This window comes from Coloeus monedula (genome assembly GCF_965178545.1).
Source record: "Coloeus monedula genome assembly, chromosome: 4".
Classification (NCBI taxonomy): Eukaryota; Metazoa; Chordata; class Aves; order Passeriformes; family Corvidae; genus Coloeus; species Coloeus monedula.
In genome coordinates, this window is record NC_138784.1 from 28606472 (window position 1) to 28631168 (window position 24697).

The 24697-nt window shown below is 43.3% G+C and overlaps 1 protein-coding gene across 1 annotated transcript in view; it reads right to left on the minus strand.

Moving 5' to 3' along the window:
* UTP20 (UTP20 small subunit processome component) overlaps positions 1-22496 on the minus strand; it is a 63843-nt gene extending 41347 nt beyond the window's left edge. Inside the window, exons 1-19 of the mRNA XM_082281106.1 lie at positions 22366-22496; positions 21645-21725; positions 20456-20522; positions 20131-20263; positions 19462-19650; positions 18387-18468; positions 17212-17349; positions 16665-16820; positions 14909-15055; positions 14275-14409; positions 12791-12868; positions 11967-12145; positions 9875-10030; positions 9265-9353; positions 3588-3693; positions 2238-2388; positions 1775-1837; positions 1296-1454; positions 283-359 (exon numbers count right to left, since the gene is read on the minus strand). Of these exons, the coding sequence (XP_082137232.1) occupies positions 283-359; positions 1296-1454; positions 1775-1837; positions 2238-2388; positions 3588-3693; positions 9265-9353; positions 9875-10030; positions 11967-12145; positions 12791-12868; positions 14275-14409; positions 14909-15055; positions 16665-16820; positions 17212-17349; positions 18387-18468; positions 19462-19650; positions 20131-20263; positions 20456-20522; positions 21645-21725; positions 22366-22410 (2231 nt within the window). The 5' untranslated portion in view covers positions 22411-22496. The remainder of the gene's footprint in view (positions 1-282; positions 360-1295; positions 1455-1774; positions 1838-2237; positions 2389-3587; positions 3694-9264; positions 9354-9874; positions 10031-11966; positions 12146-12790; positions 12869-14274; positions 14410-14908; positions 15056-16664; positions 16821-17211; positions 17350-18386; positions 18469-19461; positions 19651-20130; positions 20264-20455; positions 20523-21644; positions 21726-22365) is intronic.
* Positions 22497-24697: the final 2201 nt, after the last annotated feature.

Consider the following 24697-nt stretch of genomic DNA (forward strand, 5'->3'; position numbering starts at 1 on the left):
CTTTAACCATTTGTAAAACACAAATTAAATCCTGCTACCTCTGACTAAAAGCTCTGATGCAATTTGACTGTATTTGTTCCCTTGAAAGTAAGAAAAATCAGGAACTAAGTTAAAGAGTTGAGATTTGAGAGTTCAAATTAATTTGAGAAGATTTCACACACGTTCTCATGCACAAATCTCTCCAAATTGGACATTTTTTACCTCAGCTTTTGTGCACAGAGGAATGAGAGGAATGTCCCCTGAGACAACCACAAACTGCAGCATCAAACTGCATATACTCACGTTATGAGTTCAATTACAGGATCCCAGAGAGGGCTGAAGTTAACATAAAGCATTCCCAGTAAATACCGAAGAGGCACCTAGAATGACATACAACACCATCTTGTTGAGATGCAAACAACAGTAGTTAGAGACCAACCAAGCTCCTCTAACCTTTCTTCCTCTCAAAGAGGAAACTTTGATCAAAGAAGTTCTCTGGAGTGCTACAAGTGATGAAGGAAGTCACACACATCATCATTCCTTGTCTCATAGCTTCATGAGGAAATCCAAAACCCATTTACTGTAAGCTGCACTGAGATCTCATAACTATACCAAAATAATGTAAACATGGAAAAAACAGTTCAGCACAGATGATTTGGACTGTCTGTCTTTCTCTCCAACTTCAGCGCTGCCACAGCAGCATTAGGGACCTCAGAAAGAAGAAAGTTTGCCCACAGAAGTATTCACTGCACTAGGCCTAAAAGCATGTCCTCTGGGCTGGCTCCTTGCTGAGGTACATGGAGAAGGGATGACCTACAATCCTTCCTCATGGAGCTGAGGCCCCCTTTAGCTCAGCAACGGAGGAGATTCAACAGGTCACAGGCATGAAAGATTTTCGTGCTGAAGCAAGACCCAGAAGTGAGGTCACCAATGGCCAGCAGGAGTCCTACCAATGTTCAACCACACTGAGGACATGGCAAGGTCATGATTTTAAATTTGCCCACAGCTCTGGAATCATTTGCCTGGAATGCTTCTCCCTGGAATCATTTGCCATCCTTTCCATGACATCAAACCCAAATTAATCTGACTATGGGCCATTTATCTAGATACCACTGTTATTCTACTCAAGACAGTACTCCTGAGGACAATGGGAGCTGTGATCCCTACTAACAATTAAGTTTTCTAAAACCTAATCTGGGGGTTAACTGATTTTTTGATGCACTCTCATTAAAAACTCTGCAATCCATGTGATGGAATAAGAACATTCTCTTGGAATAAAGGAATGTGACAACTGCTTTTTGACAATAAATCCTTACCTCCTGCAAAGATCCACTTGGTATTGCAGGCTGCACTATGTCACATCTTAGTTTCCTCAAATGGAGAAGTTTCTCTCTGTAATCATTCACTGTTGCTGGCACAAGTTCTGCTTGGAGCAATATGGCAAATACTGGCTGGAATTCCCCTGTGCCTTCACCCTGAACAAGCAAGTGACATGAATTCTGTCAGAGTACCTTTATCTCATTGAAAAGTACTTCAACAAAAGTATACAGACTCACAGCCATTCTGGACTAAAGAACAAAGTCAAGGGACTTGCTCTGGTTTTCATCATTTAGGTACACATCTGAAAACACCAGGAGGCAGGGGGACAAAGAAATAAAAGCGGAATGTGAAAGCACAAAAGCAGAGGACTACCTCTACCAGATACATTTTGTTTCTGCAAAGTGAAAAACAGTTCACACAGAACATGGAACACAGATAGCGCTTTGAAACGTTAAATGAAAAGTTTTGGCCCTACCTCAATCTGCGTAGAAGGTGGATTATCAAAATGGTTTAGAATTCGAACAGTCAACAGCCGGACCTATTCCAAGCAGAAGTGTATGTCAGAAGCATGCAGGCAATACATACTGACACGCATACACCTACAGAGAGGTTAATGTCTGCTACAGGAGACTGATTTCACCAGGTTCATCTTAGAGCTGAGAAACAGAGGAACTCCCGCAGTCTAGAAGGCAATTAGAAGTGAATGCATTATGCTCCTGCCCTGATTTACCTCTAGGGAAGAGGCAAGGCTGACAGGGCTAACAGTTAATCTCTGTTAACTCATGCCCCAGTGACACAGGTCTAAGCAGACACTACGGAAATAATAGCTTTACACAGTCTCATGCTTCTCCTTTCAGACTTTATCATTTATCTATGTTTACTTACATTTTATTGTTAAAATACAAATTACTTTGCAGGTGCTCAAAAGAGCAGATTACCTTGGAAACACCAGTGGAAATATTAGGATGCAACTTCTCAAACAAGTCCATTAGGTTCCCTTGGGAAAGGGGTTCCTGGCAGCCACACAATGCCAGCCTCGTGTAATAGAGATCAGCCAACAGCAGCGCAGAGGGGTCTGAAGGGAAAGTGCTAAAACAATGGATTATTTTATTAGCATACAGAAAGCACTGTAACAAGACTGGTATTTGAATATAAGGCAGTAGTGATAACTACAACATTAAGGGAAAATTCCACTATTTCAGACTCTGCTTGCACCAGCAGACCAGTGAAGTCAGACTTCACCTGCACAATGGCTTGCAGCTGCAAAACCCATGACAGCCCAAGAGGCATGAGATTCCTCCTTTGTATTAATCAGGCTTGTCAAACTGGGACTTGCATGCTGGATCCACATACACACAGCTGCAGAAAATAAACCTGCATAGGTCACACAAGGGCTTCTGCTACTGCCCAGGTGTTCTGTCACTGATCAACTTCAACAGAAAAGAAATAATCCAGGCTTAGGTGAGATCCCAGGAATCCTGCCTGTTCACAGAGAAACCTCCTTCTGCTACCTTACATCCCTTGCTCCGAGCAGGTTTCACATCCCCAGCCCAGAGCAGGCAGGAAAGCATTAGGCTAAAGCTCACTGCCAATAATTCCTGCCTGATCTGGGCAAGCTGTTTTATCTCCATCATGCCTCAGACATGGTCACCATAACTTCCTAAATGAACAGGATATTTTGAAGCTCAAGCCACCAAAGACTTGGAGATGCTAGAGAGAGATTAATGGTCTCCTTAAATCCCTCCAGACAGCCAGTTTTCTGTGCTAATTATAAGTAAAATTGAGTCAAAATAAATAAAATGGAGTATACAAAATCTCCTCCCATTGTGAAGCAAGCACAAACACGGACAGGTAAGGACATAGTCGAATCCCAACACCACCAGCAAACTCAGGCTTTTGACACAGCTCAGAAAGTGCTGTTCCTGTCTCTTTTATCACAATGTAACACAGAATTACTAAGCATAGCATTCCAAAGTAAAACTAGAACCAGTGTAGCACTGCAATGCAAAACTAGAGCCACCTTATTTGACACACTACCCTGCAGCTGTCTAAGAAAGCATCAGTTTGCAGAGAAAATGTCATTGAACAGGAACTACATCTACCTGGTTCTCCTAACACAGTGTCTACAACTTTGTTCCATTCCATAACCACAATACTGAAGCAATGCACCAGCATAACAGAACGAGCAGCACACAAGCATTTAACCAGCTCCTACATAAAGGCAAAGTCATCTCTTTCTCTACCGAGGAAAACCATAAAGCACCACAGAACAGGCACAGTTTACTTACGTCACCAAGCTCTTGACACGCTCCACAGGTAACAAATGGAGTACTTCAGCAGACTCCACCAAACTAAGTAGAGTACTTACAGCTTGGCAGGCCACAAACAGGCTTCCTGGAGCAGAGAAAGAACAAGAACATCTTGTAAATTTACTCAGCTCTCAGTGACTTGTGCTTGTATGGTGCTTGCCCATCCTGAAAAGGCTGGAGTCAGAGAAATAAGGTAGCTTATGGATCCCAGAACTAGCATGCGTACTTTTTAACCATACCACATAATCATAACACATAAAAGAAATGCTTCTCTAGCTATCAAAATAAGTGCCTCCTCCAGCAAGCCAGCATTGAAAGCTGTGACAGCTCCCAGTTTGCATGTTTCCATCACATCCACATGTGCAGAAAGCAGGGATCTGGAGCTAAGCACTGTGGCAGGAGTCTCAGACAGCACTCTGCTAAAAAGGAAGAAATGCTGCCAAATTGGTATGAATGTAGCAAAACCAAAGCAAAAATACATACTGATACTGGTGCCTATAAACTCTGGAACTTCGGCAATGCACTACTGTGTAAGATCTTCAAAGCTGTCCCACATACTTAAAGACTGAGTATTTATTAGTGAATGACAGGTGGGTTTGCTGAATGCTGCCTCCTTCCTAAACCTCTCGGACTCCTTTAGGGATGGTTTTCCAGAAGCACAGGACAGCCAAAGCCCTGCCAGGCAAGAAAGGGTAATTCCTTTCCTTTCACACTGCTAAGTCAGCAAAGAGGTTGCTTTAAAAAAAAAAAAAAAAATCCCTTCCTTCATCTCTTCCCAAGCAGAAAAAATACTGTTCCTAAACCAGGCAAATTAAAGAAAGTTTTTAAAAGATATAACTGTCTTACATGCTGCCAATGGAAAAGAAGGGGAAGTGAGCATTCATTTCCTATTTATTCTTCTGAAAACATTCCTCTATTCTAAGTTGCTTAATTCCCCAGGTGTGTGCCAGATCCTGCTAACCATTAACCTTTATAAGGAGCTCCTCAAAGAGAGAAGAAATATCAGGTAATGTCAGGAGGAAACTTTCTGCATCTCAAGTGTAAGGACAGTTCCCAAACTGCAATCTGCATGCCCTTTGGTAGCAGTGTGCCCATGCTGAACAAAGATAGCAGCTTCCACCTCACTAGAGACACACCTGTGTGATTAATAAGGGGAGCACTTCCATACTGGCCCTGAAGAGCTGCCAGCAATAACTTGCCGTTGCTCTGTCCCAGTTTTCAAGCCAGTGCTTTGCATTCCACAGCAACTAGAACACCAAAAGCATCCAGTTCTGGAACTTGCACTCTGCCTCAGGGCTCAGAGGCCAGGCAGGTCAAATGTAGCATAGGACTGGGAGCCTTGCACCTACAGTGAGAGAAGACTGGAGTCCAAGGAGAAGGTGAAGGAATTGCAGAAATCATGGTGGTGGAAAGAATGCCAGAGGATTAAAAAAAGCATCCAGGAACCCTAGTCTGGGAGAAGGTTGAAGAAAACCAAGCAAGTAAGTGAAAGATGGGACAATAGGAGGCATGAGCACGGGACTGAGGCTGCATTTGTTTTCTTTTCCCTTATTGACAAAGGAAGAAACAGCAATGTGCCTCTGGCATGCACACAGAGCTTGTGCAGAGCTGCTACTACTGCCAGCTGAGACCCAAGAAAAGAAATTTTAGATACTCCTTTTTTAGGCTAAGTACATTGCCAATAAAACAGTAATGACAGCATGCAAAACCTGCAAATATGATAAAAGAAAGACCTAAATCAAAAAGGGCCATGCTTGACAAAGCTTCTCTAAAGAAGAAAAAGCAACAGAGCTGATTGGCAAATACATTCAGGAATATTAACAAAGGTATTATAAATGGAAAATGACAAACAGCCCTTAAAAACAAAGGAACAATGAACACTCAACCTGGGGCATTCCATAACTTGTTTATAGTTTGTTACAGGTCCAGACAGTTTCCACCCCCCTGAGTAACAACTGCCCTGCTCTGTGCAAGCTCAGTTAATTTTTTTTTTTACTGGCCAGAGAAGGAAGACAACCAGGAAAAGATGAGAAAAAAGATGCAGCATTTTAGAATCAGTGGTCTCATTTGGGTCAGAGATGGTGTGCTGGTTTTGGTTGGGATAGAGGCAATTTTCTTCATAGTAGCTAGTAAGGAGCTCTGTTTTGGATTTGTGCTGGAAACTGTTGATAGCAGAAGGATGCTTCTGTTACTGCTGAACTGTTACTCACACAGCACCAAGGCCTTTCCTGCTCCTTTCCTGCTTCTCACCCTACTCCACCAGTGGGGAGGCTGGGGGTACACGAGGCCTTGGGAGGGGTGTTGTCATTTAACCCCAGCCAGCCACCAAACCCCCTACAGTCACTTGCTCACTCCCCCACCAGCAGGATCAGGGAGAGAATCAGAAGGGTAAAAGCTAGAAAACTTGTGGGTTGAGAGAAAGCAAAAAAGCCATGCACACAAGCAAAACAGAACCAGGACCTGCTTCCCATGGGCAGGCAGGTGTTCATAAATCTCCAGGAAAGCAGGGCCCCATCACATGTAGTGGTGACTTGGGAAGATAAATGCCATCACTTCAACATCCCCTCCCTTACCCCTTCTTCCCCACACTTTATATACTGAGCATGGTGTGATATGGTCTGGAATATCCCTTTGGTCAGTTGGGGTCACCTGTCCTGACCATGCTTTCTCCCAGCCTGCCGTGCACCCTTAGCCTCCTTGCCAGCGTGGCAGCATGAAAAGCAGAAAAGGCCTTGGCTCTGCGTGAGCTGCTCAGCAGTAACAAAAACATCACTGTGTTACCAACCCTGTGTTCAGCACAAACCCAGAACACAGTCCCATACCAGCCACTGTGATGAAAACTAACTCTACCCTAGCCAACACCAGGGGAACACAGCTGGGACAGCTGACCAAAGAGATATCCCCTGTCATATGGCACCATGCTCAGCATGTAACATGTGGGGAAGAAGAAGGCATGGCATTTGTCTGCCCAAGTAACTGAGTGATGGAGCCCTGCTTTCCTGGGGATAGCTGGACATGTGCCTGCCCTTGGGAAGTGGCAAATTAATTCCTTGTTTTGCTTCACTCACATGCATGGCTTTTGCTTTACCTGTTAACCTGTCTTTATCTCAGCCCACGAGCTTTCTCACTTTTACCCTTCTGATGCTCTCCCCTCATCCCTGCTGAATAAGCAAGCAGCTGTGCGGAGCTTAGTTGCTGGCTGAGGTTAAGATACAACAGTCCTTTCTGGCACCCAACATGTGGCTTCCAAGGTTAGAGATAATGACAGATTTGATCGCAATGTGCTAGATTGAGCCCTGATTGATAGCAGTTACTGCTGTTTAGCTGTTAATTGGCAAGTTTCTGTGCTTGCCATAGGGCTTGCTTGTCTTACTGCATATTAGCAGCCACTAATCATTAGTGACTGCTCTTTGCTTTCACAGCTGTAGTGCCGTACTGCTTATCACCCTTCTCTGCTGTACCTGGGAACATTTTGATAACAGCCATGGCAATGCACCCAGGTGGGCAGGTGGCCAGGGCAGTGCTGCTGGTTTTGTTCTGCAGTACCACACAGGCTGGAACTCCAGTGTGAACTTGTGTCAATTGGACTGTGACCTGTGGACGAATCCACACAGAAGGACACCCCAAAGCATCTGTGGCCGTGGTTAAGTCCATGCCAAAGCAAGTCTATCTGAAAGCATCTGTGGCTTTAGTTATGTCTGTGCTGCAGCAGGTGTACCTCTGAAGGAATTGCGACCCAAGGGTAAGCTCACGCTGGAGAAAGTACTCCTGAAGCATCTGTGCCTGTGAGTAAGTCCATGCTGCAGAAGGCACACCTTCAAGCCTCATCGGCTGGGGATGAGATCATGCTGGAGCACCTCAAAGTGTGTGGCCACAGATAAGCCCATGGCAGAGGAGGTACACTCCTGAGGGAAAGCAGCCATGGTAAGGCCACATTTGGAGTGGGTATATCTCTGAAGGCATTGTGGCTCATGGGTAAGGCTGTCCTGGAACAGGTACAGCCCAAAGCACCTGTGGTGATGGATAAGTCTACACCACAGTGGGTATACCCCAGGAGAAACTGAGACTCATAGGTAAGATTCCACTTGGAGCAACTACTCCCCTAATGAGGATGCAGTCTGTGGATAAATCCAAACCCAAGCAAGGGGAGGAGTTTATTGCAATGTTAAGCCCTTTGGCCTAGCCCAAAGGGACTGGGGTGGAGACTACAATGCATAACTTTAAATTGCTGTAACTTGTGGTTTAAGTTGCATGTTGTAGGAATTACTGTAGCAGGAATGATCCAAACCAGTGGAGGACAAGCTTTAAAAGAAGCAGTGCAAGTGCAGCAGTGAACCAACATGAGCTGACTTTGGTGGCAAACAATTCCACACAAGACACCAACTCTCCTGTCCTGAGTGACCACTATAACAGACGGAGCCCAAATTCATGGACTAAATGAACTCAGTGGATGTTTCGTGAACATTTTACAGGGGTGGTCCACAGACCAAGGGAATGATTATCAAAGGATGGGAGAGGAAGGCGTGGATAATGAGATTGTATTGGATAGTGTGGTACCCAAGCATGACGTAAATGGTATTGAATAACAGGCAGAGAATGTGCTGGTCTTGGCTGGAATAGAGCTGATTTTCTGCATAGTAGCTGGTATGAGGCTCTGGCTTGGATTTGTGCTGAAAATGGTGTTGACAACAGAAGGATGTTTTTGTTATCAGTATGCAGCACTCACAAAGCATCAAGGCCTTCTCTGTTTTTCACACCAGTGAGTGGGCTGGGGGTGCACAAGGAGCTGGGAGGGAACACATCCAGGACAGCTGACCCCAACTGACCAAAGGGATATTCCAGACCATATGGTCATGCTCCGCAGGTAAAGTGGGGAATGTTCACAGTGATGGTGTTTGTCTTCCCAAGTAGCCGTTACAAATGGCAAAGCCCTACTCTCCTGGAGATTTCCTGCCACCCATTGGAAGTGGTAAATGAATTCCTCATTTTGCTTTGCTTCTATGTGTGGCTTTTGCTTTACCTATTAAGCTGCCTTCATCTCAGTCCACAAACTTTCTCACTTTTACTATTCCAATTCTCTGCCCCATCCCACTGGGCAAGTATGAGCAGGTGAGCAGCTGCGTGGGGCTTAGTTGCCAGCTGGGGTTAAACCACAAGTCTTTTTTGGCACCCAACACAGAGCTCAAAGGGTTCATGATAATGACATTTGACTGGAGTGTGCTGGATTGAGTTTATAGTTGTTATCGATGTGTAGCTATTAACTGACAGATGGCAACATCCTAAAATTTGCACTATAGATTTGAATTGGGACTTGTGAGTCAATAGTCTCTCCTTCACTTGACAGCTTCAGCCTGGATTTGGTTTAGATAGATTTTCTTCCTCTTTTTTTCTCACTTTCTTCTTTTCCTTCCCAATTACCCCTGTCTTCCACTATGCAGGACATCTGTCACCCCATCATTATTATGAACAGCAAATGCAGAATTGTTTCCCAAGGTTGTTTCCTCCCAAGCTTTGCTCTTCTTAGTCAAGCTGGTAAATAATTTTGGATACAATGCTACCACTATTCATTTTCATGCTCTGTGTAATCAGAAAAACTGCTTTTATTTTTTTTATATATCAACAAAAAGCAAATAAACAGGAAGTAACTGTAACTGACCTTTGCAGAGGCTTCCTTTGTCAATGGCTGTGAAGAGAGAGTCTATAAAACTTGTCACACAAGGCAGAATGTGGTCTTTGTTCATTGGTCTGTCCAAAATAAATGGAAAGACTTTTATTTCTGTTACACTGACCCCTACATATGAAAGCTTTCTATCACATTTATCTCTATTAAATTACAGGTAGCTCATTCCAAGTTTGAAACCAGCACCGAAACGTTTTTGCTATTTCTGAGTCACAATTTAAGTTGTAGCATTCTCTGCATCTTGTCTCCAACTAGTCCTTCAATAATTACTGAAAAAACACTGTTGAGAGAGGACAGTGCTTAAAGCACACAAACTGAAATGAGGCAAGAACATCTCTATATACTAAAGTGCCAAATTTAGTGAGTAGGCAGTCAAGAAACTCTTCCTGTCTTTACCGTTGACTCATGGTAGTTCCATGCAACACTTGTTTTTGACTTCTAACCCCAGATTCCTGAGCCTAGCCACAAGCAATTATTGTCCTTTCCTTAGTAAAGTGATTTCCTACAGAAAGAGAACTAGCAGACAGTAAGAAAGTAGACAGTATTACAGAAATACATGACAATAGTACCTTAGAATATCCCTTACCTAATATGTGGCAGTACAACCAAGGCAACCCAAGACCGTGAAAGGTCAGTGATGTCTTCCTTCTCTGGTAAATGAATTAAAGACAGTACATGATCCAACACTGGTACTTCTGCCTTTTCTCCTCGTCTTTTACTTGTTTGTTGCCTTGTATTAGAGCTAAAAATAAAACCAAACGTTTTAGTAATCCACCACTGCATATCAGAGATTGTTCCTTTTGCTCCTATGATATTCAAAATTATGTTGTCTGCTTCTAGCAAAAAGGACTTGCACAACACAAGGGATTTTTTCCTTCTCTATGTCCTCTACAGCACAAAATATCATCTAGTCATGCTGAAGAGTACAAAGCACAGACCACAAGAAATGTCAGGTCTTTATTTCAAGTTCAAATAATATTTCTAAAAGAAAAGACAATAGTTCTCAGTTGGACACCCTTACAACTAGGACATACAGAGTCTAGGAACACCGGAGAGTCATCTCTATGACTGCTGTTATTAATCATGATAATGTTGACATAGATGGATGAAAGAAAACAGTGAGTGAGGTAAAAGTTTTGGGACTTAAATGGACTCACAAGGTGAGCCCAAATCAACAAGCCTATTTGCAGGCAGAAGGGGCTGACACCATACTGGAACATATGAACAGGAGTCCTTCACACTCTATGTGCAGCAACCCTTCCATTCCACCCAGTGCTTGCAAGATCACAGTCAGAAGACTGCATGGGCTTCACCCTTCAAGAAATACAGAAGATAATAGAAAGCCAACAGTAAGAATCATTAGAGGCTTAAAAAAAAAAATTATGAGATAAACCTCAAAGAATTAGGATTGTTGGTGCAGAGAAAGAAGATCTCAGACACATCTGATGATGAAAGCCTGCTATTTGCTAAAGCTTGATGCAAAGAGTAAGGAATATTCTGCTCTTTATGTTTCCAGCAGATAAGATAAGCAGCAAGGGACTTAAACTGCCGTAAAGAAGGTTTAAGTTATACACTGAGGACTGGAGAAAAAATCCCTAACAACCCACAAAAAACCTAAAATCCAAAAAGCCCAAATAAATCAAAAACCACCTGTTAACCATAAAGATATCAAAGTACTGGCAGAGACTGCCAGAGGCAGCTCAGAAATCTCCAAAACTGGACTATTTAGTAACTAGATAGGAGATGGGGTATGCAACTCTTGAGATGCCTCCTGGCCGTAATTTACACCACTGACATTGCAAGAGCACAAGAAAGTCCAACTAGGACCAAGGTCCTTGCAGCTGTGTACTCCAAATCACAGAAAAAACAGAGAGACCAAGAAACAAAGAAAATAAGGGAAGAAAACCAAATTCAATCATTTTGACTCAACCTTCTGTTCCTCAGTGCTTCTACTCTTATTAAATAAAAATAGGAAAAACCCACACAGAGTAGACTGCTTTAAGAAAAGATAAAACCTTACATAAAAGGCAATACAAAGTCAGAAGTTTTGAATTAGCTGAGTTAGAATTACTAGAAAAGTCACTATCATTAGATTAGCAATGGTCATTCTGTGCTTCAGTGGTTGCCCCTAATTTTTCCAAAGAGGCTCAGGGAAAAGCAACCACTCCATTGCAACCAAGCTAGTTTTGCAACTAAACGCAGTCAAGCTGTGCCAGCACAGTGCTGCTTCTTGGTTAATTATATGTCCTTTGGTATCCAGCTGTGCTCTATGGCAAGACTATAGTACTGCTGCCAAGAAAGCTCCTGGACAAGACATATGCATACAGGGAAAAAAGCTGGGGCACAGGCAGGAGGTCAGTAACGATGAGAACCTGAACTGCTGCACTCACTACAAAGATTAACTGCCAAGGGATGCAGTTTGCATGATGGTGTAACAGATCCCCATCGTACACACACCATAACACTGTTCATATCAGTGATCACCTTTCCAGAGCAGCATTTCTTCTCATATACTTTCAGAAAGAAAAATGATATCCTGCTATATCACTTGGTTAACATTGCTGCCATTTACACAACTCCAGCAAATACTGGGGGTCAACTTTTACGTGCTCTGCCCTGCCTTCAGGCCTAGAGCCACACAGACACATCTAGTATTTGCTAAACTTGAGAAGTCTCACCTGACAGATGCTTCAGTGAAAACAAGAGGATACTTTTCAAATGCCATTGAACCAATGGTAGGAGGCTCTGCTTTCACCAAAATGAGTTTAGCCAGAAGTGCCACAGCTTCGTCCTTTGTGATGGCATCTGTGCCAGAGAAGCAATGTTCAATGTATTCTAGAAAGCATGGGAGAAAATGCTGAAGAGAGAAAAAAACCCCACATAAGTCAAAGATTGGCAAGCCTCTTTAATCATCATCACATCCACAAAAAAACCCATGACACCAACCACAGAGAAATCCAAATGCTCACAAATAAGCCAGCAAAGCATTGCACTTATCAATTCTAGTGGCCCTAGACAGCAGCACACAGACATTTTCTTATCCCAGCAGGGACAGTAATTTGCTGAAAAACTCATTTTGCACCAAATCCAGTCTTATCAGGACATTCCAGATCCTTGACTTGGCTTTCACCTCCCACTCCATTTAATTAATTTGATTCCTCACGTATCACCAGTTATAGGGCTTATTCTTCATTTCCACTTAGTTTCTCCAGAACTCCTTCTATTCCTCCCATCCATAACACACTCACCCTCTTAATTCCCCACAGACAAGCTTCTTTTTGTGAACAGATACCTATCACCTTCTCCAACTCTGAGAACATTTACAGAACACTAACTCAAGTAACCACTTTCCTTCTTATCAGATCATGCCAGAAGTTTAAATAAACATCATGTCAATACACAACAATCCTTCAGCATACAAGGCACGTAAATATACTGTGGGTTCTCCAGTTGTTCCCTTTGGCAACAAAAATAAACATAATGCACAAACATTTTAACCTACCCTCTCAAATTGCTTCATTGTGAACATTGCTTCAGAGAAGTCCGAAAGAAAATGCCGTTCAAACCCACTTGCAAATACCTGCAAGATGCAAGTGAAAAGTTGACAGGAACAAGAGACATTTCACAGTCACCTCTTTACTACCCATAGGACATTTTTTCTGGTATACAAATCAAGCATGCTTTGAACTCTGAGATAGCCAGCCTGGCTCGCTTGCTAATCCCAGCACACAGAGCAGCAGCATTTCCAAGTGACAATTCAGATACAAAAATGCACAGTCCTTTTTAAGAAACCCTACTGACACGCTTTTTTTCAAAAACCCTGCTGGATCCTACTGCCTCTGTGCAAAGACAACTGAGCTATCTCTTCAGTGTGATGTGGAAAATGTAAGTCGAAAGTTCTACGACTGCAGCACAGACACACCAACTGTTGGGAAAAAGTTGAGGCTTAAAATATATTTCAACTCGGCATTTTTTCTGTGTAGCAGGTTGCAAAAAGTTTACTACCTCACGGGCAGAGCCAACCTCTGTGCCTTTGAAGGACCCAAAACAGGAAGAGTCCTTTGAGATACCCAGGATCAGTGCTACTCAATGCTAAGATAAAATACACACCCAGATCTCTCTTTCCCTTCAGAACACCAGGACAGCTTTAAGCCTCCTCCAGTTTAACAGAAGCTCACACAAATATCCTCAAATGTTTGAAGAAGTCTCCTGAGCAAAACTGGCCTCATGCCACAGGAAGAACCAATCTTACTTCAGAACAAGTCAACACTGAAGACCAAATGAAATTTGATCTTTTTTAAACAATTTCGAGTCTTGCTTTCCCATTGTAAATTGCATGGCATTTTTATTTCAAATATTTTTCACACACACACATTACAACTATGGTCCACACTGTTAATTGCAAAACTAAAGGATCAGACTCCATAGTATAATCTCCTATTAATCTTTGCAACACGACATTTGATAGGAATGTATGCAGCTAATCCTGTCAATGCTCCAGGAGCAAAGGTAGTACCAAAATATGCTTACTCCTGTACTTTCTAAATCAAAACTGCACTTGTATGAACCTTGTTCACAAGGCTAAAGCATGCTCATTAAATGCTTGGAAACTTAATTAAAAATGTATTTTTTTCATTAAGTTTGACTCAATGATCTGCTTTATGATCTTAGGCAGGACATATCCTTCTCTGTTATCCTTCCTTTCTCTAGAGAGGCTGTAGGTGTTTGCATCAGTCTGGATTTCATTGCAATGATGTCTGCCATGGTGGCATTGCTATACTGACAGCCTGGGCAAGACTGTCAAGTAATCCCAAGGCCTCTTCAGACTTTATTTAAGGCATTGGGCAGCTTCTTCACTGTCTGTGCAAAAAGGCTAAAGGGAACATTTTGGCGTATTTCCCAGCCTGAAATAGAATGTCCAGAAATCACCCTGCTCCAGGGAATTTGCAGTCTGGAATTTCTGGCATAAGCAGCAATCCTTCTTACCTTCTGAATAGCTTCCTTGGTCAAAGAATCTGGCAACAAAACATTCTCAGCCAACAGGAATGCAGAAATGGTGGTCAGCAGCATCTTGCGGCAAGAAGATGAGAGATAGGGTGTTTGTAACATTTTTATTAAAACCTGAAATGAGAAAGAGAGAACTCATATTTGTCCACGAAGACAATGATTATCTGGTCTGAATGGTCTGGACAGTCCCTGCACCAGGAGGGCATGGAGTTCTAAGCTTCAGCCCACAGAAACTAATCCTAATAGTCCTGCTGAAGTTTGAGGGCCCTAAATCTACCCTAATTGGGTCAAATGTATGTGAATCTGGTAGAACTGGTCCACACAACTGATATGGTGGGGTCTCCTCCATAGCGGCAGGAACAGACTCTAGAAGCAGTTAGCCCATTTTCCCCATTGCTCATTTAAAGCTGGGCTGCACTAGCATTACAATACAGAGGTAAAATCTCACAGGATCAGAGAGGTAGCAATACTCAAAATATATGCATTTGTTCACTCATCTCAAATCCTAAGCCCAGTGATGCATCAGAAATGTGTACGAATGCTTCAGCTGACCACACCTCTTCCATATTCAACTGATACTTCTCTGACACATCCAGGTGACAGTCTGACCTACCTGACAGACATCTTCAGGCAGGGAGATTTTGGATCCATTTGCATGTTCCACTAAGATCAGATAAGCTTGCAGAATCCTTTCCATCTGCTCTGAAGCCACAGAGCAGTTGACCTTAGTTATTTTCTTCTGCAAATCTAAGAGTGACTCCTGTTCAAATAAAATAGGGAAATGAAATGTTTCAGATAAATGGCTTCACTTACTGCTATTTGGAGGACATTCTAAACAACCAATCATCTCAGCTGCCCAACAAACTATTTTTAGCTCTCTCATATATGTTCCACAAATTAAACCTTGCAGAAACACTGCGAAATTTCCCTTGGGTAAAAACACATCCCAGATACCTTGGACAGAAACACAGTAACTCCTAAAATGAGCGTCTCCAGAAAGACCAACACTTGACGTAAGAAATAGGAAAGAGAAATATTGAGCTCCAGACCCACAAAGGTATAGAAGCACCCAGTTTTCACTGGAATTATCAGAATTTAGGTACTTTTACACCATCATTATGCTAATGTGGATGCTGAGAGCTTACTCATTTAATGCACATTCTACATTAGTGTCTCTTTCTGTCCAGAAGGTGTAAACTCCTACCCTTGATCCAACAAATTGAACCCAATTTAGACAGCTATCACAGACTACACAAATGTTTCCCTCTGAGCAAGATATCCCCATGCATCCACCAGTTCCCAGGGTAAAAGAAAAAGCCTCATTAAAAATAAAAGGAAGTATGTAACAAATTTCCAAGATTTCCTAACAACTGCAGATGCTGAGTCAAAGAAACCTCAGGGATACAAACCATTCAGTGGTAAAGAAATATGTAGCTAATGACAGTCAGGTAGTAACTGCTTATCATATTGGGTGAGGCCAGAGGAACAGGATGGGATTTTCTAGGAAAATAGTTAGTCACAGGGAAGGAGTCTCAAGAAGGAACCAAGAGGAATTATTTACCTATGCTGGAAGGACTACCCTAAAAAAACTCATGTGAATCATTTCCTCCAGATTCCCATTTCATCCCTCCAAGGAGCACACCTGACACAGTCTATGTTGTCAGTTGCAAGAGGTTTCGATCCCCCTTAGCAAATCCCTCTCCCAGATGTTTTTCAACTTTTAAATATTGGTCAGGTATGTAAAACACACTGCCAGGCTGTGTGATTGCTGATTATTCTACATCACCCTGGTCTAACACAGCCCAGCCCAGAGCACTCAGTTGTGCTCCTTCAAACCAGAGTGTAAACCCCAAGCAGCAACACAGGAACACCCAGACTGAAAACATTTTTATTTTCAGTACTTGGCTGAAAGGCTCCAACTTGGATTTCCAGGTTTAATCCAAGTCTTTGCTTTAAAAAGATCTGTAAGGCAAAAAGCTTCCCCTTTACTGTCACAAAGTGGTTTTGAACCACCAATATGTAGTTCAGCAACATAAAACAAGCACTACATTCCAGCAAGGGCTCTGCGATGTGTGCAAAGGAAGATCGTACAAACCATCCTCGCCCAGCCATAGGACTGAGTTCCAAGTCTCACCTACAGTAGTTCCTTTCTCACAAAACAGGCACCAAGGTAACTGAACTTAGAAAAGAAGGGTGGAATTTTTCCCATGCACATGACCCTGTATTTTATGTTTCCAAAGCAGAAAAAAACCCAAAAACCCTAGTTCTGGTCCAATAAAACACAAATACTTTTCGCAGTAAGTGCAGAATTTTTTCTCAGTCACTCATGAATAAAAAAGCAACAGTAAGAAGAAAAACAATCAGTGTACCTCCAGACACTTGAAGACAATGTCAAAATGATCTTTATGGATATGCACTGCAGCTGATCTGATCATTTGCTTGAAGGCTTCTCCAACAGCTACCCATGGTAGTTCAATTTCTTCTTCAGTAATAGGTCCCAGCTTCAACAGAACTAACTTCATAGCCTGCACAGGAAAAGAGCATATCATGTTCTTACACTTAGAAAATAAATCTAGCAATCTGAAAACTAATTACTGCAATGTACTGCTAAAATATTCCAGTGATCTCAATTCTTTCTAGAATGACTACAGGAAAAAAGAAAAAGGCTATCACCTAAAATCTGAAATATCAGCAAGAAGTACAATTTTAACACACAGCAATATTGCACAAGAAGTATTTAAACAACCTTCCTATCTCAAAAAATATTCTTAGAAGGCTTTCAGATCCTACCAAGTAATTAACACCATGCTTATCACCACCGATCCACTGAGGTGGATGAGAAAACACTCAATGGTTTCAGTGAGCACTGCCTAAGGCCTGTTACAGCAACAGCTTAAGCAGCAATCTTGTCTTTACCGTCTCTGCACAGGAGTGGAACATGTTTCGAACACCCTTGCACATCTCAAAAAGCAGCTGTCCTACACCTTCCACCTTTTCGGGGTGCTCTCCCAGGTCACAGAGCATTAAATTGAAGAGTGCATTTTTATCAGAAACCTACAAAACATAAGGAGAAAAAAATGTTATCTTCCATTCAGAGCTGCCAAATGGATTGAGGCAACCAAATGGCTCCACAGCACCATGTTACTCTCCTAGTCCTGCCCTCCACAACAGCTCAAACTCACTAGTTCTGTGAGCACAAAAGGAAATTCAAAGAAGAAATCTGACTAGCTATTCAGTCACTACAGCTCCCACAGCCCCAGGTCTGCTGAGGTCACTGCAGCTGAAATATGTGGGTTTGATTCTTCTCATGATTTTAAACATCTGCATAAATGCACTATTAAACTGGTCACAACTGCAACACAGAAGTCACTGCCCTGATGAGAAAGAGATGTGTATCAGCTGACCACAGAATCCAGTCATCCAAAACCAGAACCACACTTGAGAATACTGCAGGGACTTCTGCCCCAATATTTGAAACACCTCAGTTTCTGAGGATTTGACTTAAAGTTCAGAAATTTCCAAAAACAACCGATCAAATGAACGTGCTTTATTAAGGTCTCTCAACTTAGGACAAAAATGAGGATACTTAAATGAGCTAGCCAGTCTAAGGAGTCCTGCCTTTCGTATATTTTGACTAAAGAAAAACCAACAACTACCACTCCCTTTCCTTACTCCATGAAAGATTGCTCTCTGGTCTTGGTTGATCTGCCTGGGAATGTTACATACTGTGATCTTCAGGAATGCAAAAACATTGTCACAAGAATTTCAGTTCTACAAAGGCCTTCAAGTATTTGTGAAAAAGCCAGTGGGCAAATGTGCATATACAAATTCAAGCCTCCCTTCTGCAGGATCACCTTACTATTTCTAGTCATTTTAGATAAACAGAGAGTGCTAAGGCCTCTACTTGCCACTACTGACATGGAATGCATGACATTCTTAGTAAAATACTTATTAAAAATTACAACTCAGGACATGCTGTATGCCAGTTCAGGCCTTGTTAACCCTTCTCTGGAGAAAACCTAATACTACACATTGAATCCAAAAACCACCTCAAAATGAAGATAGCACCAAAGTACAAACATCCCACTTACCTTTCTCATCAGAAAGACAAAACTTTCAGCAGCAAAATTTCTGATGTGGAGTTTGTGGTGAGCCAGCAGGGTGCTGTATAGGCTACAAAGACACAAAATAATCCATTGTCTTAGGGGCAATGCAAGAATTGCCACCAGCTGGTTAAAAAAAATTGTTTCCAGTTTACATTACCACTTTTTATAAGCACTAAGAACCTGTCCTCCTAGAGAGGGCCAATACCTTCCTCATCTAGATTCCCTTCCACTCTCCCTGGATAAAGATCAGGAGTTTCGCAAAGAAGGTCAAATGACAGTGCCAGACAAATTAAGTCACAATCAGAAATATTTTTAAAATCTGTGGACCTCTAGATTCAACTGGAGCATCAAGATTTTTAAGATACATGTTTAGCAGCAATAAGTGAATCCAAAGTTGATGTATATGCCAGATTTGTATTTCAGTTGAGCCAATAGGCTCTCCTGTACACTTCAAAGTTTTGAAAGATTCAGTTTGCAAGGCTGATAAATATTTGCAGTTTGCTGGTATCAGTAACAGTGGCAGGTGGCTCATCACATGTTCATTGCAGAGGGAGTGGTGCCTCAGATTCTCTAAAATTGAGCAGATCATTTTTCAATATGTTCAACATCTTAGCCTGGGCTGGGGAGGAAGTTTGTAACCAGTTTTTTGCTCCATCTGTTCCAAACTGAAATTAGGAGGAAGAAACATGGAACCACTGTCTATGTCAAAAAGAAGAGCCCTGCTGCATCAGCAATTTAAGACTGAACAAGTGGTCACACTGGGTCAGGCCACACACTCAGTCTACAGCAGCTGCCAAAAGCAGATACCTGGGAAAGGTTTAAAAACATGACAAGCACATACAAAATCAGCCTTCAAGCACCTGCAGTTCAGGAACTCCCCATGCCCAGAAGTCCTTGCATTTGGTAACTCCTTGGAGCTTGGCCAGTTTCTCTATGAGAAAAGCTGAGAAAGCATGCTAACAAGTACGCCGAAGCATTAAGCCACGTATTCATGTGGTATTTACACTTCTACAGCATCTAGTAACTGCTGATCAAGACAGACATTAAACATGGTTTTTACCTGTATATGTTGTGTATGTCCTTCACCATCAATCTCCACAAATACTTGTAGAGATAGGAAAGAGAGGTAAAAGCCCATTCTAGCAGCTCTGTGTCCTGTGTATCCAGTAATTTGGTGATGGCCAGGAAAAAGTCATGAAAGTGAGGATAGAAGTCAGCCTGAAGATCTCGAGCCAGCTGCACCACCAAACTGTGTTTCAGAAAACACACCAGTGTTAGTGCATTTCAAAAACAAACCAATAAAAACCTAGTCAAACACTGCATAATCCAGCACAGTCTCTTTGGAAAGAAAGGTAGCATCACTTTTACTTTTCACTTTTTAAAACATGTCACCTATTAGGCAGCTGTGGATGGCAAGAATCTTAAGATTTTCAAAACATCAAGCAGCCAACAGTAAACAAGAAAACAAGTGCTTTAACATCAAACAAAGCACCTTAATATACTGTCTGACATTCAGTAAGCACTCCAGCTAATTTGTTTGCCTTGTCACAGCTACATTTTTTTGAAGACTTAGAACCATAGAGCTCTACCAGGGAAATATGACCGCTTTGGGCATCTCATTGCTATATTTTCCTCAGGTACAACAAAGATAAAGAACACTTACAACAGGACTCGTGTTTACTTAAAATATCATCAAGGCCTCTGACTACCCTTGTGGCCATATACTTACTTTAATAGGGGTTGGTAAGCAAGACTGCCTTCGACTTGCAAATGTGTCTTCAAGCTCTGCACAACAGCACTCTGGTAATAAACCAGCTGGTTGAAGGACTGGCATTTGTTGGCCACTTCATTGTAGAATTTCACTGTTCAAACAACAAAAGAGAAGCCCTGAAAACTAGTCCAGCCCCTGGTAAACATGTAGGGTGTACAAGAATAATAGGGCTCCAGAGCCCAGTCCAAAAAACAGTCAATAATCTCCCCCTGGGCTCTGGATGAAGAAGAAATGCATTTTATCAGTTTAAGGAAAGCAGGAAATGTGAATATAAACGACATACCAAAATGTTGAGTGAGGTTCAGTTCCTTCCATTTCCTCAGTCCTTCGAAAAAGTAGGTTTCAACCTCCTGTCAAAACAAAGATGAAGAGTAGCTACCAACCCTAATGAATGTGTCCTATAAAGATGAGAGGTTCAAATGCAGACAACTATCAAGTGCCTTAAACATTTAAAGAATATTCTAACAAACCTCAATGACTAATTTCAACAGGTACTATGGAGTTTCCTTGAAAATAAGTCTTTCTTTCAATATTCAAAACACATTTGAAAATATTTTCTGGTGACAGGACTTGTTTACATAATTGCTTTTTATACCTGTGTTGAGTGGCCTTGATAATCTAAGATGCTGAGCCATAGTTCAGCCAGCACAAGGCCTTGGAATTTCTTTTGGCATCCTCACAGCTATTGAGTGGGAAGTTCAGAACAACAATCCAGTAGGCCAGGTGGCAGTAACCTGCAAATCCCTATAATCATAACGATGATTTATATGACCCATATAAATGATCCTTGTGATCAATAAAGACACATGTTCATGCTTTATACACATGCTGCCAGTATGTGGGTGCCAATCTCTTCTCCCAGGTAATAAGTGATAAGATAAGAGGAAATGGCCTGAAGCTGTGCTAGAGGAGGTTTAGACTGGATATTAGGGAAAATTTCTTCACTGAAAGGGTGGTCAGGCATTGAAACAGGCTGCCCAGAGAACTGGTTGAGTAATCATCCCTGGAAATATTTAAAAGATGCGCAGATGTAGCACTTAGGGACATGGTTTAATGATGACCTTGGCAGAGTTAGGTTAACAGCCGGACTCAATAATCTTAGAAGTATTTTCCAACTTATGATTTTCAAACTTCTGATTCTATTACAACTACTCAGCACCTGCAAGTCTTTCCAGTCCAGGTCTGGTCCTAGGACTGCTAAGTGACACAGCAGCATCTTTCATCTTCAGAAACAGGCCCACCAGCCACATGGAAAACAACATGGTGGTACTGTCAAAGTGTCTCTATGGCAATACTGCAAACCAGGTAAAAAAGTAAAAGGGAACAAAGCATGAAATGAGGCTCCAAGAAAAGCAGTTCTTGCAGGAGCTTCTTTCCAATTTCCTCCTGAATAAATTTCTTAAGTGACTCTTTCATGGAGTATATCTACTTGTGATGCGATTTCAGAAAACAATCACAAGTGCTGCTCTCACCTCAGCATAGCTCCCAGTTCGGTCAATCCGATGAATAATATCGATATTAATATTGCTTAGGCGCTCCGAAAAGGTAAGAAACTGAAAACCAAAAACACACATTTCTTGCTTAGTTTTGAGCACAGCCCTTCTAAATCCCTCTCGATAGCATACATACTGCAAACAGACACCCCACTTCTAAAGATGGGCTGCCAGATAAAACCCCTCAATAACAGCCCTACAAGAAGACTAAGGCAAAACGTGCTTAAAACGCCCAGGAGCGGGACAGACCCTCTACCCCCCGACCTGCAAAACCCAGGCTCGCAGCCCACACGTCTGCACAACACACTGAAGGAGATGCAGAGGAATCTACCCAGATTTCAACAAACTGTCCCGCTCTCAGCTTTCCTGAAACAACGCCCTGGTAAATACCCTTACAGGGTATTACTTTTTCATTTAATCATGTCGTTTTTGTACACTAGGGCGGTGGTGCGCCAGCTGCGGGTCAGGGACGGTGACCCGGCTGATGGAGCTGCCGGCTACGGGGCAGAAACCGCACTCCGGCCCCGCTGTCTCGGCCGGGACCCTGGCAGCGCTGAGGAGACCCTGCCACGCCGCCCGCCCTCACGCCTCCTGCCCCGGTGCCGCTTCGGCAGCCGGGCACGACCGCTGAACTAAAACTAACAGCGGAAGCCTAAGGTCCCTTTCCCCGGCCAGCGGCCGCGTCCGGGCGGGCGCTCACCCGGTGCGTGTTCCCCGACTTGTGGGCCGAGGGCTTGCTCTTCATGGCGGCGGCGGCGGCGGCGGCGGCGGCGGGGGCCCCACAGCGAGTCCCACACGTGCGGCCCTACGCGCTGGGCGCCGCCATGCCGGGCTCGGGCTGCCGGGAGCAGGGGCGGGAGCGCCGGCGGAAGGGGCGGGCAGGCGCGGGGTGGCGGTGCGGAACGGGAGGTGTGCCCGGGCCTGTGGGAGGTCCTGTCCCCGTCTCACCTTGGCGGCGAGTGGCGTTTCCTTGGGGGCTCGGGGCAGAGCAGCCCTGCTCCGCCGTTGTCTGTGCGCTCTGGTGTACGGCGGCGGGCTGGGGCACCTCGGTAGCAGGGGGAGGCGGCGATGGTGCCCAGGGAAGACCAGTTTGTGCTATGGAGAAAGCATTATGAGGGGGAGTGCAGCCCACAGCACAGCGTTGGTGGCTCGTCCCGAAACGGCCACTACCCAGGTCCCTGATCTTAGTACAGATTTTGTCCGGACCTCAAAAATTTAAACAAACCCACTCTTCGCAGACAAAGTACATGCAAACCAAATCCTCGCACAAGAGCATACGGTTACGGACTGGTCGTCCCTTGCAATACACGGCCCACTGTGGAAGCTTCTGCCTGCGGCTGCAGTTGCGGGAGGGGAAGGACGTGTGAGTAAGGTGGGAGGTGAACTTAAGGTTGGAAGGAGCTTTGGTGGGGGCAGGTGTAGTACAAGCACCTCAGAACCACGCGACTGCTTGAGGTTGCGTCTTGCACAACTTGAGATTTTGGCCCTGCCCAGGCTGCCTGCCTTGCCTGCTACAGGCAGCTCAAGGCCGCTTTCAGAAACCAGGCGTGCAGGTTATCCAGACCGAGAGACAAGGGTGGATTTGAGCACGGCTGAAGTTCACTATTAGGAGCACGTAGAGACCCACAACTTCGAACAGACCCAACAGGTTAAACACTGACAGGTGCATCCAGAAAGGCTGCCCACAGGCAGGCAGTAAGCCATTAACATGATAGTCATCTGGGCAGGTAGGGGAACGTGCTTGCTTCGGCACCTGTGGAGTCAGAGCTACTGAGACAGCTGTTAGCTTTAGACCTTGCTCTTCTGCTGTTGGAATAGAAGGGACTTCTGGCGTTTGCATTAAGTGGAAAGAGAATGCCTAATTTGGCATTGGAGTTTGAAAAGGTTGGCTTAAGTGGTTTCAAGCCCAAATATCTCCATACAAAGTGCAGCTAAAAGCATGTGAAGAAGTCTAGATCCACAAGAGCTTAGGCACCAATATGTAACTGTTTAAGAGCGCAAATAACCTTCCAGAAATGGTTAGTAAATTCACTTACTATGTCTCTTACATATTGTATACTTGTGGAAAACAGTCTACAAGATCTTTTTTTCCATTATAAATAGCATCTTGCAGAGCTGTAGAACTTCTTGGGATGCATGCATTACAAAATCATTCAAGGAAATGAGCAAAATCTAACATTCATGCAAAGTGATGGGGAGAAGAGCTCAGGTGTGCTCTGGCTGTTGCAGAAGTCATCATCAGCAAAAATAAAAGACATTAGAAGAAGTTTTTAAAAGGCTACAAATGCTTCTTTGTGTTTGTAAACTGGCAATTTCTCAGAAGATTGAGACAGGGTAGATCTGCAGCTGCTGATGTTCCTGGGTGTTTCTGGGTGCAAGAGCTACTCATGGACTGCACTTCAGCCAGCACTGAATACTGCACTTGGAGATACATCTTAGTGAGCCTCAGGGTAGTAGTGCAGTTATCAATACCACTATGACCATGACAGAAGGTCTGGTGCCTCAGCTGGCAAGGTTCAGTGACCCAGAAAGGCCCTTCCCCACTTCTGTATGAGCTGCAGCTATGTTAACAATATCCTTACTACGTACACTCCATTCTGACTGCAATACCTCAAGCCTCAGGCCTTATTCTTTTGCAATAAGAGATGTTGTTCTTCCATCTCTGGGCAGGCCCGAGCTCCAACAGCCTGAGATTCTCTGATGGTGTCTGTCAGCAATTCTCCTTCATAAATCTCTGCTAACAGCATTAAAAATTAAAAGCAGATGACCTTAAAGCAGATGGCCTTCTGAAGAGCAATGGCTTATTGGTAGTAATACCTGTAGAGGCACGTAGAAGAAACCTTTGTAAAGCAGTGCATGCATGTCTACCAAAGCAGTTACCCATGCAGATCTGACTTCTTCAAACACCCAGTGTGGGCTACAGCCACCAGTCCCTGACTCTAATCTATCAGCACTTCTGAAACAGGTCTAAGATTCTTATGTCTCCTCCATGCCTGGATTTTTAGTCCTGCAGTTCAAAATCTTCTTGCTGG